General features: G+C 41.3%; 4 protein-coding genes across 7 annotated transcripts; 1 reads left to right on the top strand and 3 right to left on the bottom strand.

Moving 5' to 3' along the window:
- Positions 1-700: 700 nt before the first annotated feature.
- Positions 701-10,130, bottom strand: crot (carnitine O-octanoyltransferase). 3 transcript variants are annotated; one of them, XM_058083659.2, is made up of 17 exons: positions 9,979-10,130; positions 9,171-9,297; positions 7,585-7,709; positions 7,322-7,503; positions 7,118-7,242; positions 6,932-7,040; positions 6,746-6,839; positions 5,539-5,664; positions 5,354-5,455; positions 5,199-5,282; positions 4,386-4,493; positions 4,113-4,243; positions 3,929-4,052; positions 3,742-3,820; positions 2,361-2,454; positions 2,173-2,292; positions 701-1,267 (listed from the first exon to the last, which is right to left on the bottom strand). In XM_058083659.2, exons 2-17 carry the CDS (start codon positions 9,283-9,285, stop codon positions 1,147-1,149), a joined length of 1,839 nt encoding a protein of 612 aa, XP_057939642.2. In that variant the 5' UTR covers positions 9,286-9,297; positions 9,979-10,130; the 3' UTR covers positions 701-1,146. The 3 variants fall into 3 exon arrangements, 2 of the variants coding, with proteins under 2 accessions (XP_057939642.2, XP_057939643.2); XM_058083660.2 differs by lacking the exon at positions 5,199-5,282; XR_009131770.2 differs by lacking the exons at positions 701-1,267; positions 3,742-3,820; positions 3,929-4,052; positions 4,113-4,243; positions 4,386-4,493.
- A 786-nt stretch (positions 10,131-10,916) lies between these two features.
- acbd7 (acyl-CoA binding domain containing 7) lies at positions 10,917-12,381 on the bottom strand. Its single transcript, XM_058083671.2, has 4 exons — positions 12,215-12,381; positions 11,575-11,692; positions 11,436-11,498; positions 10,917-11,369 (listed from the first exon to the last, which is right to left on the bottom strand). The coding sequence occupies exons 1-4, from the start codon at positions 12,224-12,226 to the stop codon at positions 11,293-11,295; spliced, it is 270 nt and encodes an 89-aa protein (XP_057939654.2). The 5' UTR covers positions 12,227-12,381; the 3' UTR covers positions 10,917-11,292.
- A 335-nt stretch (positions 12,382-12,716) lies between these two features.
- rpp38 (ribonuclease P/MRP 38 subunit) lies at positions 12,717-14,443 on the top strand. 2 transcript variants are annotated; one of them, XM_058083663.2, is made up of 2 exons: positions 12,717-13,006; positions 13,353-14,443. In XM_058083663.2, the coding sequence occupies exon 2, from the start codon at positions 13,366-13,368 to the stop codon at positions 14,188-14,190; it is 825 nt and encodes a 274-aa protein (XP_057939646.2). In that variant the 5' UTR covers positions 12,717-13,006; positions 13,353-13,365; the 3' UTR covers positions 14,191-14,443. The 2 variants fall into 2 exon arrangements, with proteins under 2 accessions (XP_057939646.2, XP_057939645.2); XM_058083662.2 differs by lacking the exon at positions 12,717-13,006 and adding an exon at positions 13,024-13,148.
- A 654-nt stretch (positions 14,444-15,097) lies between these two features.
- nmt2 (N-myristoyltransferase 2) lies at positions 15,098-23,097 on the bottom strand. Its single transcript, XM_058083661.2, has 12 exons — positions 22,885-23,097; positions 22,286-22,403; positions 21,181-21,322; positions 20,579-20,697; positions 20,399-20,490; positions 19,980-20,096; positions 18,921-19,091; positions 18,460-18,568; positions 18,186-18,356; positions 17,897-18,064; positions 16,789-16,926; positions 15,098-16,710 (listed from the first exon to the last, which is right to left on the bottom strand). The coding sequence occupies exons 1-12, from the start codon at positions 22,995-22,997 to the stop codon at positions 16,690-16,692; spliced, it is 1,479 nt and encodes a 492-aa protein (XP_057939644.1). The 5' UTR covers positions 22,998-23,097; the 3' UTR covers positions 15,098-16,689.
- Positions 23,098-23,344: the final 247 nt, after the last annotated feature.

Raw genomic sequence — 23,344 nt, 5'->3', positions numbered from 1 at the left:
AATAAGTGTTGATTATGTCGATTTAACAAATAAACACCTCACCTCAAAAAAAAAATGCCTCCTTTATTAACACAAGTGGGAATCGATGACGGTTTCGGATGCCACCATGTGACTCAGTTCATGATATTACCAAAATAACAATTTTATAATACAGAGGGGGTATTTTCATATGATTAATTACAATATTACAATATAATAATTTAATTCAGTTTCATTGTATGTGGGGGGGCTGCACGGTGGACGAGTGGTTAGCGCGCAGACCTCACAGCTAGGAGACCGGAGTTCAATCCCACCGTCGGCCATCTCTGTGTGGAGTTTGCATGTTATATTTATAAACTAAAAATTATGAATTTTTTTAACCAAACATTATGAATTTTAAGAAAAAATTTAGATTTTTTTTTCAAAACAAAAATTTGATTTTTTTTTTTACAAAAACATGACTTCACCCCCAAAATACAGTGTTTATACAAACATTATTTTTAGAATTTTGCCACCAAAAAAATTTTCTCCAAAGATTTTAACAAAAATGTACCCAAATTTCGGCACGGCGGACAAGTGGTTAGCGTGCAGACCTCACAGCTAGGACACCCATGTTCGATCCCACTCTAGGCCATCTCTGTGTAGAGTTTGCATGTTCTCCCCGTGCATGCGTGGGTTTTCTCCGGGTATTCCGGTTTCCTCCCACATTCCAAAAACTCCAAATTGTCCATAGGTATGAATGTGAGTGTGAATGGTTGTTTGTCTATACGTGCCTTGTGATTGGCTGGCCACCAGTCCAGGGTGTACCCCGCCCCTCGTGAGGATAAGTGGTAGAAAATGAATGAATGTTAGTGGGAAATATCAGGAAATGCACTTATGCCGATAAAGGCCTCCTCTGTAGTGAATGCCATACCTCCAATAAATGCATGGTAAGTAGTAAATAGGAATGTGTAATACTGTCCTGTGTAATGTTAAGAAACATAAAACAAGTACGGGTTTGGTGCTGAGATGAATATTTACAATCTAAAAACAATCCACAAGATTTAGCTTAGCGATAAATGACACATTCATAAACAGGCTAATTAGCAATGAACGCTTACGTTTTCACTGATCTGTGCTCACTGTAAAGTCCGCGAGTTTGATACCCAAAATGAAAACCCGAACTACTTAAAGCTGAGAGGTGGTTGCCAGGTGAAACATCTCGTGCATGGAGTTGGAGAAGTTGTTGAACAGTGCCACTGCGTCGGTCTGACGGCAAGATTCCCAGGCTGAGATGGAGATCACAACCCTGTGGGGTGCGGAAGGGGGGTCAAAAATATTTTTATTTTCTGATCATGCATTTCAGGGGCTTTAAAACTGAAGTATTTTGTTTGTTTTTTAATAAAATACTCCATAAAAATTAAAAAGCGTGGATTCGGAAGGATCGCGTTCAAACGCCATACGAGCTGCATAGAGACACGCCCCCTCAAGCGGTTCCGTGCTAATGCGTATTAGCAAACAGTGAATAATAATTCAATATTGGACATACAGGAGAATAGTAAAAACTCTTCCTATTTTAGATACACAAACCTTACATCCCCGAAAAATCATTTCTGGCTGCCATTTTTTTATTTTTATTATTATTATTTTTTTGCTACCACAACATGTCTGCGTCTGAAACGTTTCGGAACTTAAGTCAAAGTCAACAAAAACTACACCGGAACCAAAGAAAGTAATCACGGAAAATAATACACACTCAATAAACTTCAATACATGCAATGCAGTTTTTCTTCTGTGTGTTGTTGGTGTAAATACTACAATACACCAAACCGTCTTTTTAAAAGGTGATAATAAAGTTATGTACTTACCTTTAACTTTGATGCTGACCAAACACTTAAAAATGTGCTTCTGCTTCTATCATCATTGTCCTGGTGGCTCAGTACAAATACGGCCTGTGTACCGTGTTACTAGATCGGCATAAGTCCTGTACTACGGACGTCATATTTTTCCTTGGATATATTTTTGGTATTACTATTGGTAGTATTGAATTGTTCCTCGAGATGCTCATTGATTGGCGTCTTGGTTGATGGTTTCTCTACCAACTTTAGAAACGGATTTTTCCCAAAACGTGGCATTCTGAATTCCAAATTCCACAGTAGAGTACCACACCCGGTATTAGGACTACACACACAGGAAGTACATGGATGGACCTACCTGTCATTGTTGATGCGGTAGAAGAAGCCGTAGCCGTGATGCACCATGGGAGCAACGGCCCCCAGGACTGTCGTGTAGCCCACCAGGCTGGACGACAGCACAAAGTTCCCGCCGCCTCCACTGCAAGTAGAAACACAAAACTATTGGACTAAATCTACTACATTTTTAACAATTTAGAATTGAATTACCTCTTGGCATAGAGGGGGTCTGTAAAAAGAGCAGGAGTGGGACGTCCCTCTTCTTTGGCGATTAGATACAACCCAAGAAGATGCCTGTCGAAGCCTGGGAACAGCATCACGGTTACACTTCATTAGTTCATTACGTTCCCGGACTGGTGGCCAGCCAATCACAGGGCACATATAGACAAACAACCATTCACACTCACATTCATACCTATGGACAATTTGGAGTCGCTAATTAACCTAGCATGTTTTTTTTGGAATGTGGGAGGAAACCGGAGTACCCGGAGAAAACCCACGCATGCACGGGGGAGAACATGCAAACTCCACACAGAGATGGCCGAGGGTGGGATTGAACTCCGGTCTCCTAGCTGTGAGGTCTGCGCGCTAACCACTCGACCGCCGTGCCGAAATTTGGGTACATTTTTGTTAAAATCTTTGGAGAACATTTTTTTGGTAGCAGAATTCTAAAAAAAAAATGTTTGTATAAACACTGTATTTTGGGGGTGAAGTCATGTTTTTGTAAAAAAAAAATAAGAAAAAAAATAAAATTTTTGTTTTGAAAAAAATCACATTTTTTTCTTAAAATTCATAATGCTTGGTTAAAAAAATTCATAATTTTTCTTTGGATAGTTTATAAATATAACATGCAAACTCCACACAGAGATGGCCGAGGGTGGGATTGAACTCGGGTCTCCTAACTGTGAGGTCTGCGCGCTAACCACTCGACCGCTGTGCCGAAATTCGGGTACATTTTTGTTAAAATCTTTGAAGAAATTTTTTTTGGTAGCAAAATTCTAAAAAAAAATGTTTGTATTTTGGGGGTGAAGTCATGTTTTTGTAAAAAAAGAACATTTTTGTTTTGAAAATTTTTTTAATTTTTTTCTTAAAATTCATAATATTTGGTTTAAAAAATTCACAATTTTTCTTTGGATAGTTTATAAATATAACATGCAAACTCCACGCAGAGATGGCTGAGGGTGGAATTGAACTTGGGTCTCCTACCTGTAAGGTCTGCGCGCTAACCACTTGACCACCGTGCCGAAATTTGGGTACATTTTTGTTAAAAACTTTGGAGAAATTTTTTTTTGTACCAAAATTCTAAAAAAAAAATGTTTGTATTTTGGGGGTGAAGTCATGTTTTTGTAAAAAAGTAAAAAAAAAACAATTTTTGTTTTGAAAAAAAATCTAAATCTTTTCTTAAAATGTATAATGTTTGGTTAAAAAAATTCATAATTTTTTTTTGGATAGTTTATAAATATAACATGAAAACTCCACACAGGGATGTCCGAGCGTGGGATTGAACTCGGGTCTCCTAGCTGTGAGGTCTGCGCGCTAACCACTCGGCCACCGTGCAGCCGGTAATTGAAGTAATTAAGGTAATTATTACCTTTGCCGTCTTGTCCCTCTGCCATCAGCTTGTTGTGTCTGTTGAAGGCCTGCAGCATGGCTTTCCTCTTGTCTTGAATCTGAGTACAGTGTTGACGGGAGCTAGTTAAATGATCCCCACTGTGTGTGTGTGTGTGTGTGTGTGTGTGTGTGTGTGTGTGTGTGTGTGTGTGACACTACACACTTACAGTGCACGTGGGGTCCACCATGGCTTTACACCAGGCGAGCGCCTCGCTGGTGCAAGGCCGCATGGTCTCTGTCCTGCCGTGGTAGAACCTGCGGGTCATCGCCGTTTCATAGCAGCTTCCTGGTCTGAAAAGAGGATGGCAAATACTTCCTTGTACTTTTACAAACGCATGAAGTAAAATGTACCTTTTGTTCATTTTGTAGTAGCTGAGCTGCAAGGCCAGCTGAACAAAAGTATCCGGATGAAGATTCTTCTTTTTGATGGCCGACTTTCCAAAGCCGGTGAAGGCGTAGCACAAAAGCTGGAGGTCCCGCGCCTGCAAAGCGACAGAACCCGTTTCATCCACACTTATTTTCCTGTCATGCCCAGAAATGAAATACTACTGAGAAAGTGATCTGTACTGTACAGACTGAACCTAAAACTGGGTATTTTTGTTACTTTGTTACTACATTTATTACCGTCTCCTGGTATTGGCGTTTGGCGTAGCTTATGTCACTCTGAACTTTTTGGTCCACGGTAAAAACTAGCTCCTCAGGAAAAGGCACGGGTCGCACCGAGTCTGAGCCCTACAGGTGATAACGAGGAAAATGAAAAGAAAGGATGTCAGCAGTACTTCAGTGTATTCATTCATTTTCTGTCGCTTTTCCTCACGAGGGTCGCGGGGGTGCTGGAGCCTATCCCAGCTGTCTTCGGGCAAGAGGCGGGGTACACCCTGGACTGGTGGCCAGCCAATCACAGGGCACATATAGACAAACAACCATTCACACTCACATTCATACCTATGGACAATTTGGAGTCGCTAATTAACCTAGCATGTTTTTGGAATGTGGGAGGAAACTGGAGTACCCGGAGAAAACCCACTCATGCACGGGGAGAACAGCCAAACTCCACACAGAGATGGCCGAGGGTGGGGAAAGACAAAATAAGAAGCCAAAAAGTTACCACTTCCACACAAAAAAGGAGGAGAACTCATTCATTCATTTTCTACCGCTTATCCTCACAAGGGTCGCAGGGGTGCTGGAGCCTATCCCAGCTGTCTTGAGGCGAGAGGCGGGGTACACCCTGGACTGGTGGCCAGCCAATCACAGGGCACATATAGACAAACAACCATTCACACTCACATTCATACCTATGAACAATTTGGAGTCGCTAATTAACCTAGCATGTTTTGGAATGTGAGAGGGTGGAATTGAACCCTGCGCGCTAACCACTTAACCACCGTGCCACCCGAGTGTATTCATAGAAAAAAAAAAAAAAAGTACCATGTTTACCTTCCACTTGCCCTCAGTAGCTCTGAGTTGCTGGTCGATGTACCAGCACATGGACACCAGGACCATAGCATCATACGGCGCATGCTGCACAACAACATCGGACGTTTCGTCTTCATTTTGTGGGTCACGAAGGCTCCTTAAACATGAACACTCACATCACAAGTGGATCCAAAGGTACCATCGGAGAACACGAGGGAGTTGTACGATTTGTCTCCCCAGCGAATGGTGGGGTCCCCCATGAGAGCCTCCCGGGTCATCTGCAAAGGAGGGTTCAAAGTGTATGTGAAAACACACAGCGACGCAGATCCTGGAGGTCGTTTGAAAGTCATGCAGTGCGTACGTTTGTGTAGTTCTCTGCAGAGGAGTAGGGTTTGGTGTCATCCAGTGATATGACGAAGAGGCTGCTCTGGATGGTCTCCAGGATGGTTTCATTGTGGGGGTCCACGCTTATCAGATGCTCCCTGGCCTGCAGGGGGAGAAAACAAACATCTAGAAACAATAGTCTTTTGCGTTGTTTTGGGCACATTGCTAGCTAATACAGGAGTGTCCAAATGCTTACAGAAAAACTGCCATGCTATGCTAAGCTATGCTAAGCTATGCTAAGCTATGCTAAGCTATGCTAAGCTATGCTAAGCTATGCGAACAAAACATACACATCCTAGCACACGAGGGTCGCGAGCCTATCCCAGCTGTCTTCGGGCAAGAGGCGGGGTACACCCTGGACTGGTGGCCAGCCAATCACAGGGCACATATAGACAAACAACCATTCACACTCACATTCATACCTATGGACAATTTGGAGTCGCTAATTAACCTAGCATGTTTCTGGAATGTGGGAGGAAACCGGAAAAAACTCACACATGTAAGTGGAAAACATGCAAACTCCACACAGAGATGGCCCAGAGTGGAATCGAACTCGGGTCTCCCAGCTGTGAGGCCTGCGCGCTAACCATTTGGCTACCGTGGAGCTAATTAAATATATCTCATTCCAAATTATTCATTTTCTGCCGCTTATCCTCACGGGGGTCGCAAGGGGTGCTGGAGCCTATCCCAGCTGTCCGGTACACCCTGGACTGGTGGCCAGCCAATCACAGGGCACATATAGACAAACAACCATTCACACTCACATTCATAACTATGGACAATTTGGAGTCGCTAATTAACCTAGCATGTTTTTGGGAGGAAACCGAAGTACCCGGTGAAAACCCACGCATGCATGGGGAGAACATGCAAACTCCACACAGAGATGGCCGAGGGTGGGGAAAAGACAAAATAAGAAACCAAAAAGTTACCACTTCCACACAAAATGTGAGGAGGAGAACTCAGGAGAACAAAGACGGCCAGGAGTGGAATCGAACTAGCTGTGAGGTCTGCGCGCTAACCACTCGACCGCAGACTAACCAAAGTGTTTTGTAAGGTGTTCCAGTCGCGGTCCTTTACACAATTCCTAAAATAAGCTGCTTACGTCTCATGTAGTATTATTGAAACTATGCATTATCATTTTTCTTATACGGTACTATATGCTATGATCCACTAAGTCCCCTCACCTTTGCCCATCGAGTCCTTTCATCTGAGGTAAGAGCGGCCACGCCGTCACCGTGTGGTCGCCCTTGGCAACGTTCTTTCACATAGCTCAGCTGCCTAAAAGGTGAAACCGCATATGAATTGATTATGAATGTATTCCGTACTTCCATTCATTCCTGGAGGACTCGTGTATTTCTTACGGTATTTACCTGAGGAGTTCCGGCGGCGTGAGGATTTGTCCGTCACACAGAGCATCAAATGTGAAAATCCGCCCTCGACACATGACAACCAAGTGGGAGGGGCATTTGCCCTCTTGCTCTGTGACGCGACACATTTATTATTAAGAGTTATTAGTTATTAAGAGAGCTGGCCGTGTTGCATATTTAGAGACGTACCGGTCTTGAAGTAGTTGTAGAGGGCATCCTTCTTAACTCCAGGTACTTTGCAGGTGCAGAAGAGCATCCGGAACTGATCCATATCTAACGGAACCTTTCCAGCTTTCTGGGGCGCCATCTTCTCCCTGAAAGCGCATTCAGCAAACACGACAAAATGAAGCGTCACATGACTTGAATTGAGGAAACATACGTGCCTCATCTTACTTGTAAATGAGGTTCCAGTACTGCAGCGTGTGCCAGATGTTAACACTGGCCCGCTGCAGTTGCGTTCCCTCTGCGGGGGGCCAGCAGTGCTCCAGGTAGGGAGCCGGCCCAGCGAAGTTCACGTTAAGCTGCGAGGGGATGCGGACCTCCAGGTATGCCGTGTCTAACCACCACTCCTCCAGCTGGATGATTCAAATCAATAATTTCATAATTAAGAGTCGATTAATTGAAGTGCCATGGTTGAATACGAGAGCAGAACAAACCCAGTTCCTCCTGGTTTTGGCTCTCTGGAGGAGTTTCTGGTGCAGCTCTTTCCCGATGCCATGTTGAAATTTCTGCACGATATCCACTGTCGAGTTAAACTCTGTTTCGGATGCAAATGGACGCACTGCGGGAAGAACAAACGCATTAATTATTAACATTTATATGTTTTTTATCATTAAAGAAATGTAAATAAATATGAGTCTATGTCAACACAACTGAACACAAAATGCCATTTTTAAATGAAATCTTTTATTATTAAGGGAGAAAAAATCCAAACCTACAGAGCCCTGAGTAAAAATTGCAAAACAAAAACAAAACAAAACAAAACAAAACAAAACAAAACAAAACAAAACAAAACTAAACTAAACTAAACTAAACTAAACTAAACTAAACAAAACAAAACTAAACTAAACTAAACTAAACTAAACTAAAACAAAACAAAACTAAACTAAACTAAACTAAACTAAACTAAATTAAACTAAAACAAACCAAAACAAAACTAAACTAAACTAAACTAAACTAAACTAAACTAAACTAAACTAAACTAAAACAAAACAAAACAAAACAAAACAAAACAAAACAAAACAAAACAAAACAAAACAAAACAAAACAAAAACAAACTAAACTAAACTAAACTAAACTAAACTAAACTAAACTAAACTAAACTAAACTAAACTAAACTAAACTAAACTAAACCAAAAACAAAACCAAAAACAAAACAAAACCAAAGAAAACTAAACTAAACTAAACAAAAACAAAAACAAAAACAAAAACAAAAACAAAAACTAAACTAAACTAAACTAAACTAAACTAAACTAAACTAAACTAAACTAAAACAAAACAAAACAAAACAAAACAAAACAAAACAAAACAAAAACAAAAACAAAACAAAACCAAAGAAAACTAAACTAAACTAAACTAAACTAAACTAAACTAAACTAAACTAAACTAAACTAAATTAAACTAAACTAAACTAAACTAAACTAAACCAAAACAAAACAAAACAAAACAAAACAAAAACAAAACAAAACCAAAGAAAACTAAACTAAACTAAACTAAACTAAACTAAACTAAACTAAACTAAACTAAACTAAACTAAACTAAACTAAACTAAACTAAACTAAACTAAACTAAACTAAACTAAACTAAACTAAAACAAAACTTTACTGAGATTGAGATCTATCAGTGTGGAAAAGGTTATAAAGCCATGTCTAAAGCTTTGGGACTCCAGCCGACCACAGTGAGAGCCATTATCCACGAATGCTTCCCTGGGGGGGGCCGGCCGACCAAAATGACCCTAAGAGCACAATGACGATGCATCAAAGAGGTCACAAAAGACCCCACAAAAAGAACTGCAGGCCTCATTTGCCTCAGTTAAAACATCTTGATGATCTCCAAGACCTTTGGTAAAATACTCAGACCACAGAAGTTACTTCAGGCATGTCACGTATGTTTATGTATCAATAAGACATCATAGTTCCTCATATCAGCTCAATATTACCATGCACATTTAGCCTTTATTACTTTTATCAATTGTTTGGAATATTTGGTTGCGGTATTTGCAGTATTTAAAAAACAGCATCACCTGCATCCAGGTACTTGGACAGGCTGCCCTCCAGTGAAGGGACGGGTAGGGGGGGCAGGCTGCTTTGGTACTGGAAGGTCCGCTCTTGCGGTGACTCTGACAACTGACTGCTCATTTTTACGTCCGCCTGCACACACAAATAAATGTCGGGGTGACTACTTCCTGTCATGACAAGCCCTGATATTATCAAAGATCCTCTATATGAGGAGTCCCCAACCAATTTCCCGACGCAATAACAAAAAAATACTTAAAAGTACACACATTTGGAAGTAATTACATCACATTTTATGTATATGGACAATAAGGTTGTCTTTCTATATGTGCTCTGCCATTCTTCTTGCTCAAAGTCAGCTGAGATAACCTCCAGCATACCCTCTGGAAATCCCACAGTCCTTGAACGCACCATTTCACTTTCTGCACGGATAGACTACAATACTAAGATGTATTTTCGTAGTTTTTTTTCTTTCGTTTCACAAATTGAAGTTATTTCATGCTCAGGACATCACGTGTTACCCAAAACATCGAGCAGTGACGTTTAAAACGAACTACATGCGTTTGTTATGATTTCGCTGTTGTTTATTCATCATGCATATTTTTTAATAAAGTCCGCGAATTCATGTAAATAGTCAATTGTTTGCATATACTTCGGAAAGGATCGTGTATGTCCTGTGCGTGTAAATCCGTGTCATTACTACAATAATTCAAAGAAACGGCATAAATTGAGTTTTAGCTAGCTTACCGTGCAGGTTTACATGTTTACATGAACGTCACTGGCGCTTCGTATGTAAGAAGTCAATATGTGCCCTACCTTCGGGATATGTTAACAGCAGCTTAATGACGCAGCATGAGAGAAAAACGTGAATTTTATGAAGAGTTTGCGAAGACTCGGTTCGGGTTTCGGTATCCTGTGTTTACTGCTGCTGTTCACCTTTAGCCCACTGCCCCACACGAGCAGCCGGGACGAAGGCACTGCGCATGCGCGCCCCAGTGGCTCTTGCCCTACATTCAAAGAGTGGTTGCTATGGAGACATTCTATGGAAACAGTAATCACCGAGTAAGTGCGGTCTTTATTTAAAAAAACATTTTTTAAATGAACTTATAAAATGAATTGTTGAAAACTACAATAAAAAAAAAATACGAACGTTCAGTTCTTTATGCTTTCAGGAAAGTTAAGATGTAACTTTTGGTATCTCAATACCAGCACAAGATAAGATAATAATGGTTTGTTCCTCAATTAGTAGGGTGCAGCTACAGCAGCAAAGACAAAGGAAAAAAATACCTATAAAGTATGAATTTATGCCAAAGGTTATAAGAATAAAATCTATTTATATATGAGGATTAGAGCCCCAATGGGAAAAAAATTGTGACAAGGAAAAGTGTCAACATGTCAGATTCAGGGTATGAATATTTTCTTAAGTCAATTAAATATATTATGTGTTTGTCTTTTCCATGACATTTTAATACATTTTTTAACCTGTTATGTAAAGGGGACCCATTAATGCTCATTTTTCAATGCTTTGTATTGAGTTGTAGTCTCCTATAGAGCAGCTACACACAATAACCAGCACAGAAAACTTTTTAGATTTTCCAGAATCTGCACCTATTCCAGCTGTATTTGTTTATTCTACGCACGTCACACCCAAAGTGCTCCCCAACTATGAACCGTATAAGGAAGTCTGCCCCTAGAAAAAAAATGTTAATTTTCCATTAGATTCCATTAGAAATGAGCCACAAATAACACAAAAGAGTAGTGCAGATGTTTTATTTTCAAAGAGTTAACATTAACATTGATTATAATTTCTAGTAAGTCTTTCTGCTGTAATGACAAATCAAGTTTTATTTACCGTTGTCGAGAAAATCACCAGACGTTAGCATTCGAACGTTCACACAAAAGAAAAAGCAGAGTAGCAATTAGCGAAAACATTAAAAAGGCGCATGGACATTGTTATTACGTTGCAAACGGAGATGCAAAAGACACACACAGGTGAGCAATTTAGAAAAACAGCGTGATTACAACCTCTGAGAGCAGAGGTCTGGGTGTTAATATTTTTAAGACGGCAGCCTCGCTTCAGTCCTTCATTGAGTCAAGAATGTTTTCATTTCCGCTTGCATTTCCATTCCTTCATTGCATCCCATATTTGCTGATGACTTCATTCGCGAGTGCCGTGTAAGCTGCCATGGCGTCGTCCTTGGACATGCCTGAAAGAGAAAAGACAGATTAAAAATACAAACAACAACATGCAATGCATGGATTTGGATTTTGACCTTTCCGGGAGTTCCAGGCGTCCCACTTGGCTTTTCCTTTCATGTCAAACAATCCTGGTCTATCTGTAAAATATGTGAACGTGCACATTGTTATTGCATGAAATTATTCATTATTAACAGTAATTCCGTTGTGCAGTACCGGTGTTGACATCTCCAACGACCGCCTGCTTGTACAGGCCGTAAAGGTCCAGGAGTTCCTGGTCTGATGGTCTCGTTTTCAGGTTCTTTACGTCCTCGGCCGCCTTCTCAAAGTCTGCCTGAAAGTGAAAAAGATGGCACGGCGTTAAAAAAAAAGAACACTTTGCAATATCAAGTGTGTTATCTAATAATAAAAGGCAGGTTGTTTAGTAATCAGTAACAAAAGAAATAGCGGATAAGTAATCTTGTGTGCTGAACTTTAACCTATTAGAACACCACGTGGGGGGCTAAACAATAGGCTTTTATGCAAGACTGGTGCTTTTGTTCCAACTTCAACCGATCTACTTCACAAAGGAACTAGGACACTGAAAGACTGACTAATACAGACCGCTAGCAAAACATCCAGTGTTTCTTCTCAAACCTTACACAAAAGATATTGCACACAAATATTAATTGTAGCACCAGTCCTCTAAAATCAATCCTTTTTGCGCCCCCCCCCTGCATGGAATACTCTTTAATCTGAAGGAAAGTGTGCAGCATGTCAATCAGAGATGGACTACAGTGTGGGACTTGCCCGCATGATCACAGTCGATAATCGGTAATGGTCCATGAAAAAGTCAAATATCATAAATATATATTACCACAGAAGTCATTTTTGCTCGACGTGTGTTCGATGTGGTTATTTTAAAATCGATGTCGGCTCGTTCTTGTAGCTGCAGATGTAATTGCAAAAAAAACAACGGTTCACTGCTAGAATGTAGCAAGGACGAGGCTGGTGCTAGTGAGGCGGGACCATACAGCAAGGGGAGAAACTGATTGGCTGGCTGACTTATGCGCATGCGCACGCAGTAGACTGGAACTGACAGTTCTGGATGAGGCAAAGTCCACACGAACATGGGTAGTTTGGATTGGAACACGTATCTTCCCCCCAAAATAGATTTTAGCATATCATTAAAAAAAAGTAAAAATTGTTTATTACAATGAGTGATGAGATATAACTGTATCAAGTACGCTGTAGGTAAAATTATTGTTACTTTTTTTATTATGAGAAAAAACGGCAAACCCGGTGACGTCATCTATGTGCGACACACAAGCGCCTATGCCCTGTTTAACCAAATGCAATTTAAGAGAGCTCCACAGTTGGGGGCATGTCTTCGAAATGACAGATAAGCCCACCATACAGCTTAAAATGATCAGAAGTGAGAGCATTTAGCAGAAATGCACAAAAACGTTTATTCCCTGCTTGATTCACATCACGCCATGTACCGGCCACGTCTTCAGGACTACTCGTTCCACACCTTCCGGAAAAATAACTGCCATCATTATACTTTCGATAACATGACAACCATCGATTTTCCAAACATGTTTAATGGAAATAAAACAATGCCACCATTCCAGTGAATTGTGGTTGCTGTACTGTCTCTTTAAAAGAGGTAAGTTATTTTTTAAATAAAGTTTTTTTCAATTTCAAACAAGATGGCGGCATCCTGTGGCTAGCTCATGTGTTTGGATACACGGATTCTTTCACAATTACATTTAAAGAGAGATAAACTTACTTTCTGTGGTGACACGCAGGTAAATATTTTTTTGTGTTGGACTTTTTAAATTATTTATTATTTGATTTAAGTGTAATATAACTACAAAGATGTTACGTCTATGCAACGTTTACATCTGTAAAGTTTCAGATGATATTGTTACAGTTTTTTTGTTTGGTGAAAACTGCAAGTCATTCATTATGTTTGACTAGACACTAATTAATGGTTTATATTTTTTTTTCAGTTCTAGTGAAGAAATGTCCACCCCGGGAAAGTCAGGTGGCAAAAAAGCCAAAATAAGGGCAATTCCACCCAAAACCTCCTTCACCTGCCCTTTTGGACTACAGTGGAGCCCCCTTCCTCAACACGACATGCATTTCATCCTGACTACTTTAAAAGAAAAACTAACTTCAATGGGTCTCGAGAAGAAAGAGCCAAAGGTGTTTAGGCCTTGGAAGAAAAAACAGCGCAAACAGAGCGATCAAACCTCTTCATCTAGGTCAGATCCCGTCTCAGAGCCGAGCCAGGACCCGGATAAGAAGGATTCACCAAAGGGTGGCTGGACAGATTTGGCAGCGAGGAGACAACTAGCCGTGGGCATCAATGAGGTCACCAAAGCTTTGGAGAGGAACCAACTCAAACTGGTGTTGGTGTGCAAGTCCGTCAAGCCGAAACACATGACCAATCACCTGATAACACTGAGCGCCACCAGAGGAGTCCCCGCCTGCCAAGTTCCCCGGCTAAGCGAGAGCGTGGCGCAATCGCTGGGCCTGAAGAGCGTACTAGCGCTGGGGTTCTGGCAGAACGGTTGTCGAGACGACGGCACAGAGATATTCCGTGACACCGTGGAAGCCATCATACCTAAAGTGCCCTCACTGGATGTTGCTTGGCTACAAGGTGCGGCGGCGGCGGCAAGTGTCGCGTTACGACCGGAGGAAAGCAAGAGGCCCGGCCAGAAAAGGAAACTGGAGCCTGAGTGTGAAGAACCTTCCTCGTCCTCCACACTGCAACCTCTCCAAGTGAAAAGAGTTGTTCCGAACCCTGCAAAGAAAAGAAGGCTGAGAGCAAAGAAAGACAAATGACAAATCGTGTCCGATAAATATGTTCAGCACCACGGCTCTTACCGTTTATGTCTGAAGAGAACCCTTTCATTTTCATGGATTTATTTAATGTGAGGCTTTTTTTTTTGCTGCTTGACTTGGGTCCTCACAGTCTGTGTTTTTGTCCTGTGTTGGTAGCCAACATGGAAAAATGACACGACACCCAAAAGCGGGTCAACATCATCCTACCATTCCGTGCCGTTTATATAGAATAAAGCAGTGTTTGCCATGGCAATGCGTGTCAAAAAATTGCACACTCGTGACAGAAAATGGTACACATTGGCACAAAATGACCACGCTCCCGCATCTGTGAAGCAGTTGTGACATTTTGTCCCGTTTTATATCATCTCGCAGCTGCAGGAAAGAGCAGGAAAGAGGCATAAACTAGAATAAAAGGAGGCACTGACAATCTAGGAGTGGGAATTGCTGACCACAAGACATCACTTTTGGGTGTTATGATTAGTCGTGAACAGTAACTTACAAGGAAGATCCGAGAAGCTACAGAAATGACTTGAGAATTCGACCCAACTTGGTATAAAAAGTGAGGGGGAAATTGAACATTTTCATGTAAATGACACAAGCTTTGATACGTGCTGTCCATATTGTTTAGGGAAATTATGCCTGCCACAAATTTGCAACGTTTCAAAAATTTTCTTTGCACACTGATACACACTTTACATCTGTTTAGCACCAATTTTACTCATTGGAGGCAAAATTGTGTTCCTATGTAACATAGGAAAAAGGTAGAAAAAATGCCAGCTCTGACAGGAAGTGTTTTTTTATATTAATCACCAAAGGTAGAAAATCGCCGCAACTGACTGTCCTCCCCCATTCAGAAGTACTAGAAGTTCTCATGACGATGCAGCACCGTCGCTTTTTGTGTGACTGACAACAAATGTTCAAATGATCCTTGTTGATTTTTGTCAAGTGAATTTATTCAAATATCCATGCTGGTATAGGCGGCGTGTGTGTTGAAACAGATTGACATTTGCATGGGCTCACGTGATCTAAATGATGCTGGTACAAGTTCTTTCGTCTTTCTCGCAGCTTACAGTGGATTTCAATAAAAATATTGGACTTCAGTTTGTTAACAAAGCTGTTTGTGTCGTCTCCAAAGTGCATTCCGGCAAAGTCTGACAAAAATCTTCCAAATAAGGCAGGTATCTGCGTGGGGGGGGGTTGTTGAGTCGTCACTAAAGGGCGTGGCTAGTAACATGGAGTCTACAATCACAGCCAGCAACATGCGCAACATTCACACAAATGCAGGCAAAACGTCGGCGACGCAACCAAGTCAGTGTTCACCCGCTCACTTGACCTAAAACAACAAACCAGCAGTCTGCTTTTCTTTGTTTATAAAGGGAAGGAGCACAGAATCGGCTTCAGTGGTGCAGCGACGTCTCAAATATGAGAGTAGAACTTTTTGAAAAAATGAAATTTCACAGTTTTCTGGTTGCCCGCTTGGATTTTTTTTTTTTTTTTTTTTAAAGGTGAATTTCTAATTGGATGTGAACTTTTTTCCATGCATTTAGCGGCACGACACAAAGAAAAAAATAACATATTTGATTTTAGACTCAGACACAGTATGACAAGAAACTAGAATGAATATAAAAAAGGACCTGAACGCAACAAGAGAAGGAAAAACAGCCCAAATATCAAACTAGCGCAGCAGTTCTGTCTGTGAGGAATCATTGAACAGCAACAAAAACAAATGCAGCTTATTCTCGGAATGAAAAAGTAAATGCTCTTTTCTCTGCAATTTATACTAAATACTGTCTCCAACCACAAAAGGAAGACACAGCATTGTCTTCTTGCACCCTTACACTTCAAAAGTACCGTAGCGGGTTTTCAAAAAACGGGGCCCTTGAGGACTTTTAAGGAGCCCCTAAATTGTGCTTCATTGATTTAATACATTCTTCATTAAAAACAACCAAAAAAAAAAAAGTTGAGTGTTTCATGGCATCCGACCTCGACAGTGCACCGGTTGATTTCATGAAGGATCAGGAGGGTACAAGTCATCATGAGGAATTGTACCCACAACATCATCAAATCCGACGTACCCAGAAAAGAAAGTATAGATACTGCACGAGCAGCCATTGCAATAAGAACATTCCCACTACTCAAGTGCAGCAGTATACAGGGACAGCATAACTTCTTTAGAAGAAGCTCAATTTAAAAAAAAAAATTATTACATACCGCATGTTTACTTACTGTTTTTTCTTTTTTTTTTTTTGACTGACATACCGCATGCCACACCGCTTCCTTTCAAACTTCCAGCTGTTTTGGAGCATCTCAGGCATAGCATGATGTTCACATTCAGAATGTTGATGCAACAGTCCCCCCCCCCCTCCGGAAAAATGTGCCAGAGAAGCCTGCTTCAGGATGAGCTGTGTGTGTGTGTGTGTGTGTGTCTGCCAGAGGTTGGTTGTGTCAACATCCTCATTGTGTGTGTGTGTTTTTGTGTAGCAGCCCCAAAGGCACAGGCTACTGAAGCACGAGGCCGACCTGCAACACAAGAGGTTTCCATTTGTGTTGCATTCAGTCTCCCATTAAATAAAATAAAAACAAATTCAATGAACTGACCTTATCAGGGTCCATTGGGGGACATTTCCAGTTATAGAGGTAATACTGCAGATTTCCATCACCTATACCAAATTTCAGCTTATCCAGAAAGACTTTATTCTCCATGAGGTCCAAAGCATTGAACACGTCAAAGCCTTTCTGTTAAAAACAACAGCAGAAGCACATGAGAAGACAAGATCACAGACGTTTGCACCTGAGATGCAGTTTTTAAATTGTTAAACTAACATGTGCCCCCCCCCCCACACACATGGTAACAGAAAGAGTGGAACCATGTCGCTTGTTTCTGGGATCCCAGTGGCGTCATTAGGCCTATTCTTAAGCCCCCCTAAATTATTTGATATTTTTTATACATTTTTTAAAACTTTTATTTATTTATTTATTTAGGAAAAATATATCTTGACATTATTTTGTAAAATGTATTTATTTAAGAAAAACTATCTGACAAATTTAATAAAATAGGGTAAAAGCCCTATTTTAGGGGGGCTTCAGCCATCCTAAAATGTTCTTAAGCCCCCCTAAATTATTTGATATTTTTCATACATTTTTAAAAACTTTTATTTATTTATAAAAAATTATCTAACATTTTTTTAAATTTATTTATAAAAAATTATCTGACAAATTTAATAAAATAGGGCAAAAGCCCTATTTTAGGGGGCTTCAGCCACCCTAAAATGTTCTTAAGCCCCTCTAAATTATTTGATATTTTTCATAAATAAAAAAATATTTAAAAAAAAAATTATCTGACATTTTAATTTTATTTATTTATTTATTTAGAAAAATTAGCTGACAAATTTCATAAAATAGGGCAAAAGCAGGCTAATAAGCAAGCCAATAAGCAGGCTAATACTAGCCTACTAGTAGTAGTAATAATAAAATAATACAAAGAATAGTGATGATAGTAATAATAATCGGCCAATTAATAATATAATAATGATTATGATATAATTGATGACTGTCCACTGGACAGAATGTTAGCAGAGCTTGTGTAGATTGTGTGTACTTGTGTGCATTTAATGGTGGCCTAATGGTGGCTTAAAACACCAGTAAACACCCTAAACCACCCCCCCGTCCTCAGAACCTAGTGACGCCCCTGGGGGCGCCTACTCACCAGTTTGGCGAGGATGAGGGCATCGTTCATTAAGTCCAGTAGCGGCGTCTGTGTGTGGACATTGTAAAAGGAATACGCGGCCTTCAAGCTCCGATGGAGGGGGTGATGCATCACGGTGGAGGGCAGAGTGTAGAAACTAGCAAAGTCTGTCAGGACGCCACCGGCACCCTGCGAGGTAGGTACAAGAGCCGCATCGACGCAAGGATAAGAATTTCTTCACCAGCCGTAATCTTCCGTGGTTTCGATGTCTCGATGGATATCAAAGCATGCAAATGAACGTTCTTGCTACCTCTACAACGTATGTGTCGATGATGTTCTCCTGTGGTAGGAACCAGTGAGCCACTTCCTCTTCGCTCATGGAAGGCGCCAGCTGGAAACGTCTCAGGTACTTCTGCAGCAGCTCAGTCACCTGCCGGATGTCGTGCCTCTCCATCGGCCGCAAACCAGCAGTCTTGATGCTCTGCAGTAGAGAAATAAAAGAAGCGCATGGAGCCAACAGATACTTCAGTGAATCATCTCTGCTGTATGAGATGCAGGGCAGAGAAAGAGGTGGAGATGTTTACATCTGGTAGTCTGTAGAGTTTCATGGTTCTTTGCAGGGTCATGTTTCTGCTCAGGTGGGAGAATTTGACCTCCACCAGCTTTCTCGGGTTCAGAGAGCGATGCCAGTATCTGAGTGATGACAAGTAAGAAATCATTGCATGATTGGCTTTCCAACTGAGTTAACATGGATCATTTTCATCATAAAAACATGAAACATAAATGGATGGCTAGGAGGAGGAAGTGGATGCTGGAATATGATGGAAATGATTGCATAATATCGGAAATGATAAATGAGAAGTCATGTGATTGTCACTTGACATGACAAGCCTTACGCCGGGGCCCGGTTGGTAAATTACATACAACACGTCTACATAAACGAGTAGGAGAAAATTCAAGACATTTAGAGCAGCAAATGAAAATGTAAAAAGGATGCCAAAGTATTTGTTGTCTATTCGTTGCCGTTGAGCGCACGAGTCCTTACCTGCACGTGGACACCGGTTTAGGCAGCACGACTCCCGCCGTGTACACCGCCTGAAATATTCCTTCCAGGTTGACCCGCCGCGTTATCTCTCTGATGAGCACCGGCGCTACTCGCTTTGAACGCAGCTTCTTGTGGACACACAGGAAGTTGATTTCGACCATCCTCTTCAACCTAAGTGGAGATGGAGCATTGGCTGTAAACGTACTTTGTCATCGCTGCTTCGAGTGGGGTACAGACCACAACATTAGGTACAATCAAAATACAGCGGAACCTCCGTTTTCGTACGCCTCGGTTAGCGCATATTTTAGTTTACACCCAAAGAGTTACGGCAAAATGTTGCCTCGGTTTTTGTATTTTATCGCACAACATCCCTGTGAGCATGTTAGCATTGCAACCAGAAAAAAATGATTCAGTTAGAGTACGTTTTAGCAATGATTCAGTTAGAGTACGTTTTAGTTTGAGTAATGATTCAGTTAGAGTACGTTTTAGCAATGATTCAGTTTGAGTAATGATTCAGTTAGAGTACGTTTTAGTTTGAGTAATGATTCAGCTGGAGTATGTTTTAGTTTGTGTAATGATTCAGTTAGAGTACGCTTTAGTTTGAGTAATGATTCAGATAGAGTACATTTTAGCAATGCTACAGTTTGAGTAATGATTCAGTTAGAGTACGTTTCAGTTTGAGTAATGATTCAGTTAGAGTACGCTTTAGTTTGAGTAATGATTCAGTTAGAGTACGTTTTAGCAATGATTCAGTTAGAGTATGTTTCAGTTTGAGTACGTTTCAGTTTGAGTAATGATTCAGTTAGAGTACGTTTCAGTTTGAGTGATGATTCAGTTAGAGTACGTTTTAGTTTGAGTAATGATTCAGCTGGAGTACGTTTTAGTTTGTGTAATGATTCAGTTAGAGTACGCTTTAGTTTGAGTAATGCTTCAGTTAGAGTACGTTTCAGTTTGAGTATGTTTTAGTTTGAGTTTGACCTTCTGGAACGGATCAATGACGCTAACCAAGGTTCCACTGTCGTCGAAAATGCATTAAAGCTCATTCCATCAATTACTCACGTGTCATAAATGCGGATTTCTGCAGGTATGGCACTAATGAATCCAACCAGCTTCTTATTTGAGGAAACTCGCACGCCACAGTGCCACTGAGGTAACCAACCGGGTGGACGTAAAGCCCTGACGGGGGAGAAGACAAATTCAGAGACGTGCATATCATTGCTGCAAACCTGGAATTTCCCCTTGAGGGACTAATAAAGGCATATAGACGTCAATGAGCATCTGACAAAGCACAACGTAGATGGGAAAAATTAAAGAACCTGGAACGAATCCCATTCAATGTAACTTGTTTAGCATGTCCAAAACAATGACATCTTTGAGGAAATAAAAAGGTAGAAGAGGAAGAGGGGCGTGCTTGTTTCTGATGTTAAAACAAGGCTCTAACAGAAAGACAGAAAGGGAACATCAGGTTGGCTGCTTACCATTTGAGGAAGTTTGGTGAATAATCAAATCTAAACATGTTATCGTCGTCCTCCACGTAGTTCTCATTTAACAACGTGTACAGCTCCTTCAGCTGGGGAAACAAAACACACTTCATGACTTGGGTGACCTGCTGAAACAAATGTCACCCAACCCCCCCACCCCCCGCCTGCTGTACTCACCACATCCGCGTTGCTGAGATCCAGAGTGTCCCACATGAAGCCTTGAGGTAAGGAATAGGGCTCCTGTCTGATATTCTCTTTGTCAGCTTCGATTGGGCCGTGGCTCGTCACCACCTCATCTACACAAACAACACAACGCCTGTCAAACCCATGACCTCACTTGCATGGACCCCATCGTCATGGAAACCTGATTACTGTAATACCGCAAAGCATGCCATTCAAGTGGACCTTACAACTCTATAATACTTTGAGGCAATTGCTCAAGAGCAGCAGATCCCACTTGTGCAGCCAAAAGAGCGATATGACACACAACCTCGTCCATCCCCATCCATACTAATCAAGTCCTCTTGCACCGTGTTCTTCTTATTGCTGAAACGGTGGTTCTTTTGGTATGTAGCCCTAGCACACAATCTGTCAAAATCGTCAAAAATGTCCGGTACTGAGAGGGATGTCTCGGATGTCGTAAAAGAACATCCAGCAATTATCTGCCTGTGCGGGATGTCTGTGCAAAAGGGCCTACAGGCACGGAAAGAAGAGGCAGAAAAATGCAAGGTCGCATGGTAAAAACGCGTTTAAGAGTGGTGTACACGTTAAATACTTACTTAACTTGGGCACTGGCTGTGTGTCCCAAAACTGGTACTTGTGCTTGGCTGCCTCATCAATGCTCTTCGCTGGGCCCTGACAGGACAGCAACTCCATGGCTCTTTGGATGTCCTGAAGCTTCTGGATGGGCAAACCTGGATTCTATTGAACAACAGGAGATATTAAGTACGAGGACAGGACAGTGGAATTTTAAATACATATGTACTTTTTGCACTCATGTTTGGGTGAACAACAGTGAACAAAGCTAGCGACTAGCAAAATCAAGTGTTTTCAACATGTGTTGAGGTTGTGTGGGACCTCCACATCGCCTCAGACACTTTGCACATTCGTCGCGCCAAAACACTTGGAAAAAAACAAACATGAAAGCCGTCCTATATTTGCTAAAAAAAAAGACCTAGGGTCCGTTCTTTCATCACCACTGCCGTAAGACACGAGTCCCCATTGGCAAACCACTCCGAGCCATGGTATGAAGAGTCTTGAACCAGTCATGATGTGCTATATATATTACTATATTGACACTTACTATGGTACACATAAGGTCATTCTATGTTCATATCACCTTGTACTTAGGTACGAGGTACATTATTAAAAAAAAAAAACAAAAAAAAACTTAAACTGTATTATGGAAAGCAGGAAGTGAACAAATGTAACAGTTACTGATTGTAAAAGTACCAGATGGAGGGGTAGGATTTAATAAGCTTTGCTTCTTCCTACTCCTTTTGGACATGTGGAACTGGGAACTGATTATGGGATGCATTCAATTGTAATCGGATGCATGTTCAAATGAAACCGCTGATTTGAGGTTTTGTTAATTGTAGTGATGTCATAAGTCTTTAATAAGGGCAGGTACAGTTTGTTGAAGCCGACTTTGTTTGAGTTGTTCTTACATCCAAGTGTGCACAAACTACAATTACAGGAAAACTAGCTTGATAATACCACCAGCGCTTAGCAAAGTCTCCTGCATAGGTGTGTGCGTGCTCGGCCCTCAATGAACCACAGCTCCCCCAGTGCCCGGCAGCACTCACTCAGCCCCAAACAATGACACTATATTGGTGTATTCACTTGTCTCGCCAGCAAAGAAACAAAGCAATCTAATATTTACACCTTGATCTCCTGAGAGTCAGAAGCAGAGTCCGACTTGGCTCCTCCAGAGCTTGGCTTCTCCTTCTTCCTTTTTTGTTTCTTCTTCTTCCTCTTGGCCCCCAGATCTCCGCATGGACTACTATGGAAATGAGGACAAACTCAAACATCACGTTATCTTGAGGTAACTTGGACTGAGTCATGAACATAGCAAACAAACAAACACACACAAACACAAACGGGCGCACGCACGCGCAGAAAGGCGCGGAGGCAGCGGGCTAACGTTAGCTGTCATAGCAACGAATGACAGCTAGCTAGCCCAACGCTAGCTAGCTAACGGTTTCCCTGACACCCTTTCAATAAAGCCCGTATGATATTTTTAAAGTAGTTACAATGACATTTACAAATCACACAACTTTTTAGTGATGTTACGAGCCCGAAAACATGGCCCTACAGGCGGGAAAGCCTGGTTATGTTTGAGTCGGCTAACTGCATTAGCCACCAAGCACATCACACATCCTTATAAACACACACACACATACACACACATACACACACACACACAGGCAGTCTTGTGTGATGTATGGCGAGTGTGTTGGCCAGCTCAGACAGGCCGTCCTCACCCTTGCGTATTCTCATTCTCCTCCTCGTTGTCCCCGTCTATCCCGCAGGTGTCCTGGTCGTCCAGCTCCAAGCTCTGTTGGCTGGCCGCGGATTCGCTATCCTCCGCCATCATTAAAAGGTTTCAAAAAAAATGGACAAGCGCCGTCTGATAGAGATCGCGGCTCCGGGTGACAGGAGGAAAAACAAAGGGAAGCCAACCAGGAGGAAACAGCACCACCTAGAGGACAAGAGATGTACTGCAAAGCTAAACCTGGTAGGGACTCGTACTGGACACAATATTAGGTACACTTGCCCTATTGGATTACATTGTTTTGGTGCAGTTGTACACAGATGCAAACTACAAAAAAAACATTTTGTTGTCGACTGTGTTGAATGAATGTGGGTGACATTTGTCAAATGATATTAATTGTGAAAACATTTAAATATTTTATAAACTAGTAAAAAGAAAATAATAATGCA

The sequence above is a fragment of the Doryrhamphus excisus genome, linkage group LG17 (genome assembly GCF_037039965.1).
Source record: "Doryrhamphus excisus strain RoL-2023G ecotype Guam linkage group LG17, RoL_Dexc_Guam_v1.1, whole genome shotgun sequence".
NCBI lineage: Eukaryota > Metazoa > Chordata > Actinopteri > Syngnathiformes > Syngnathidae > Doryrhamphus > Doryrhamphus excisus.
The sequence above is the reverse complement of the archived record's forward strand: the minus strand, read 5'-3'. Positions and strand labels throughout refer to the sequence as shown.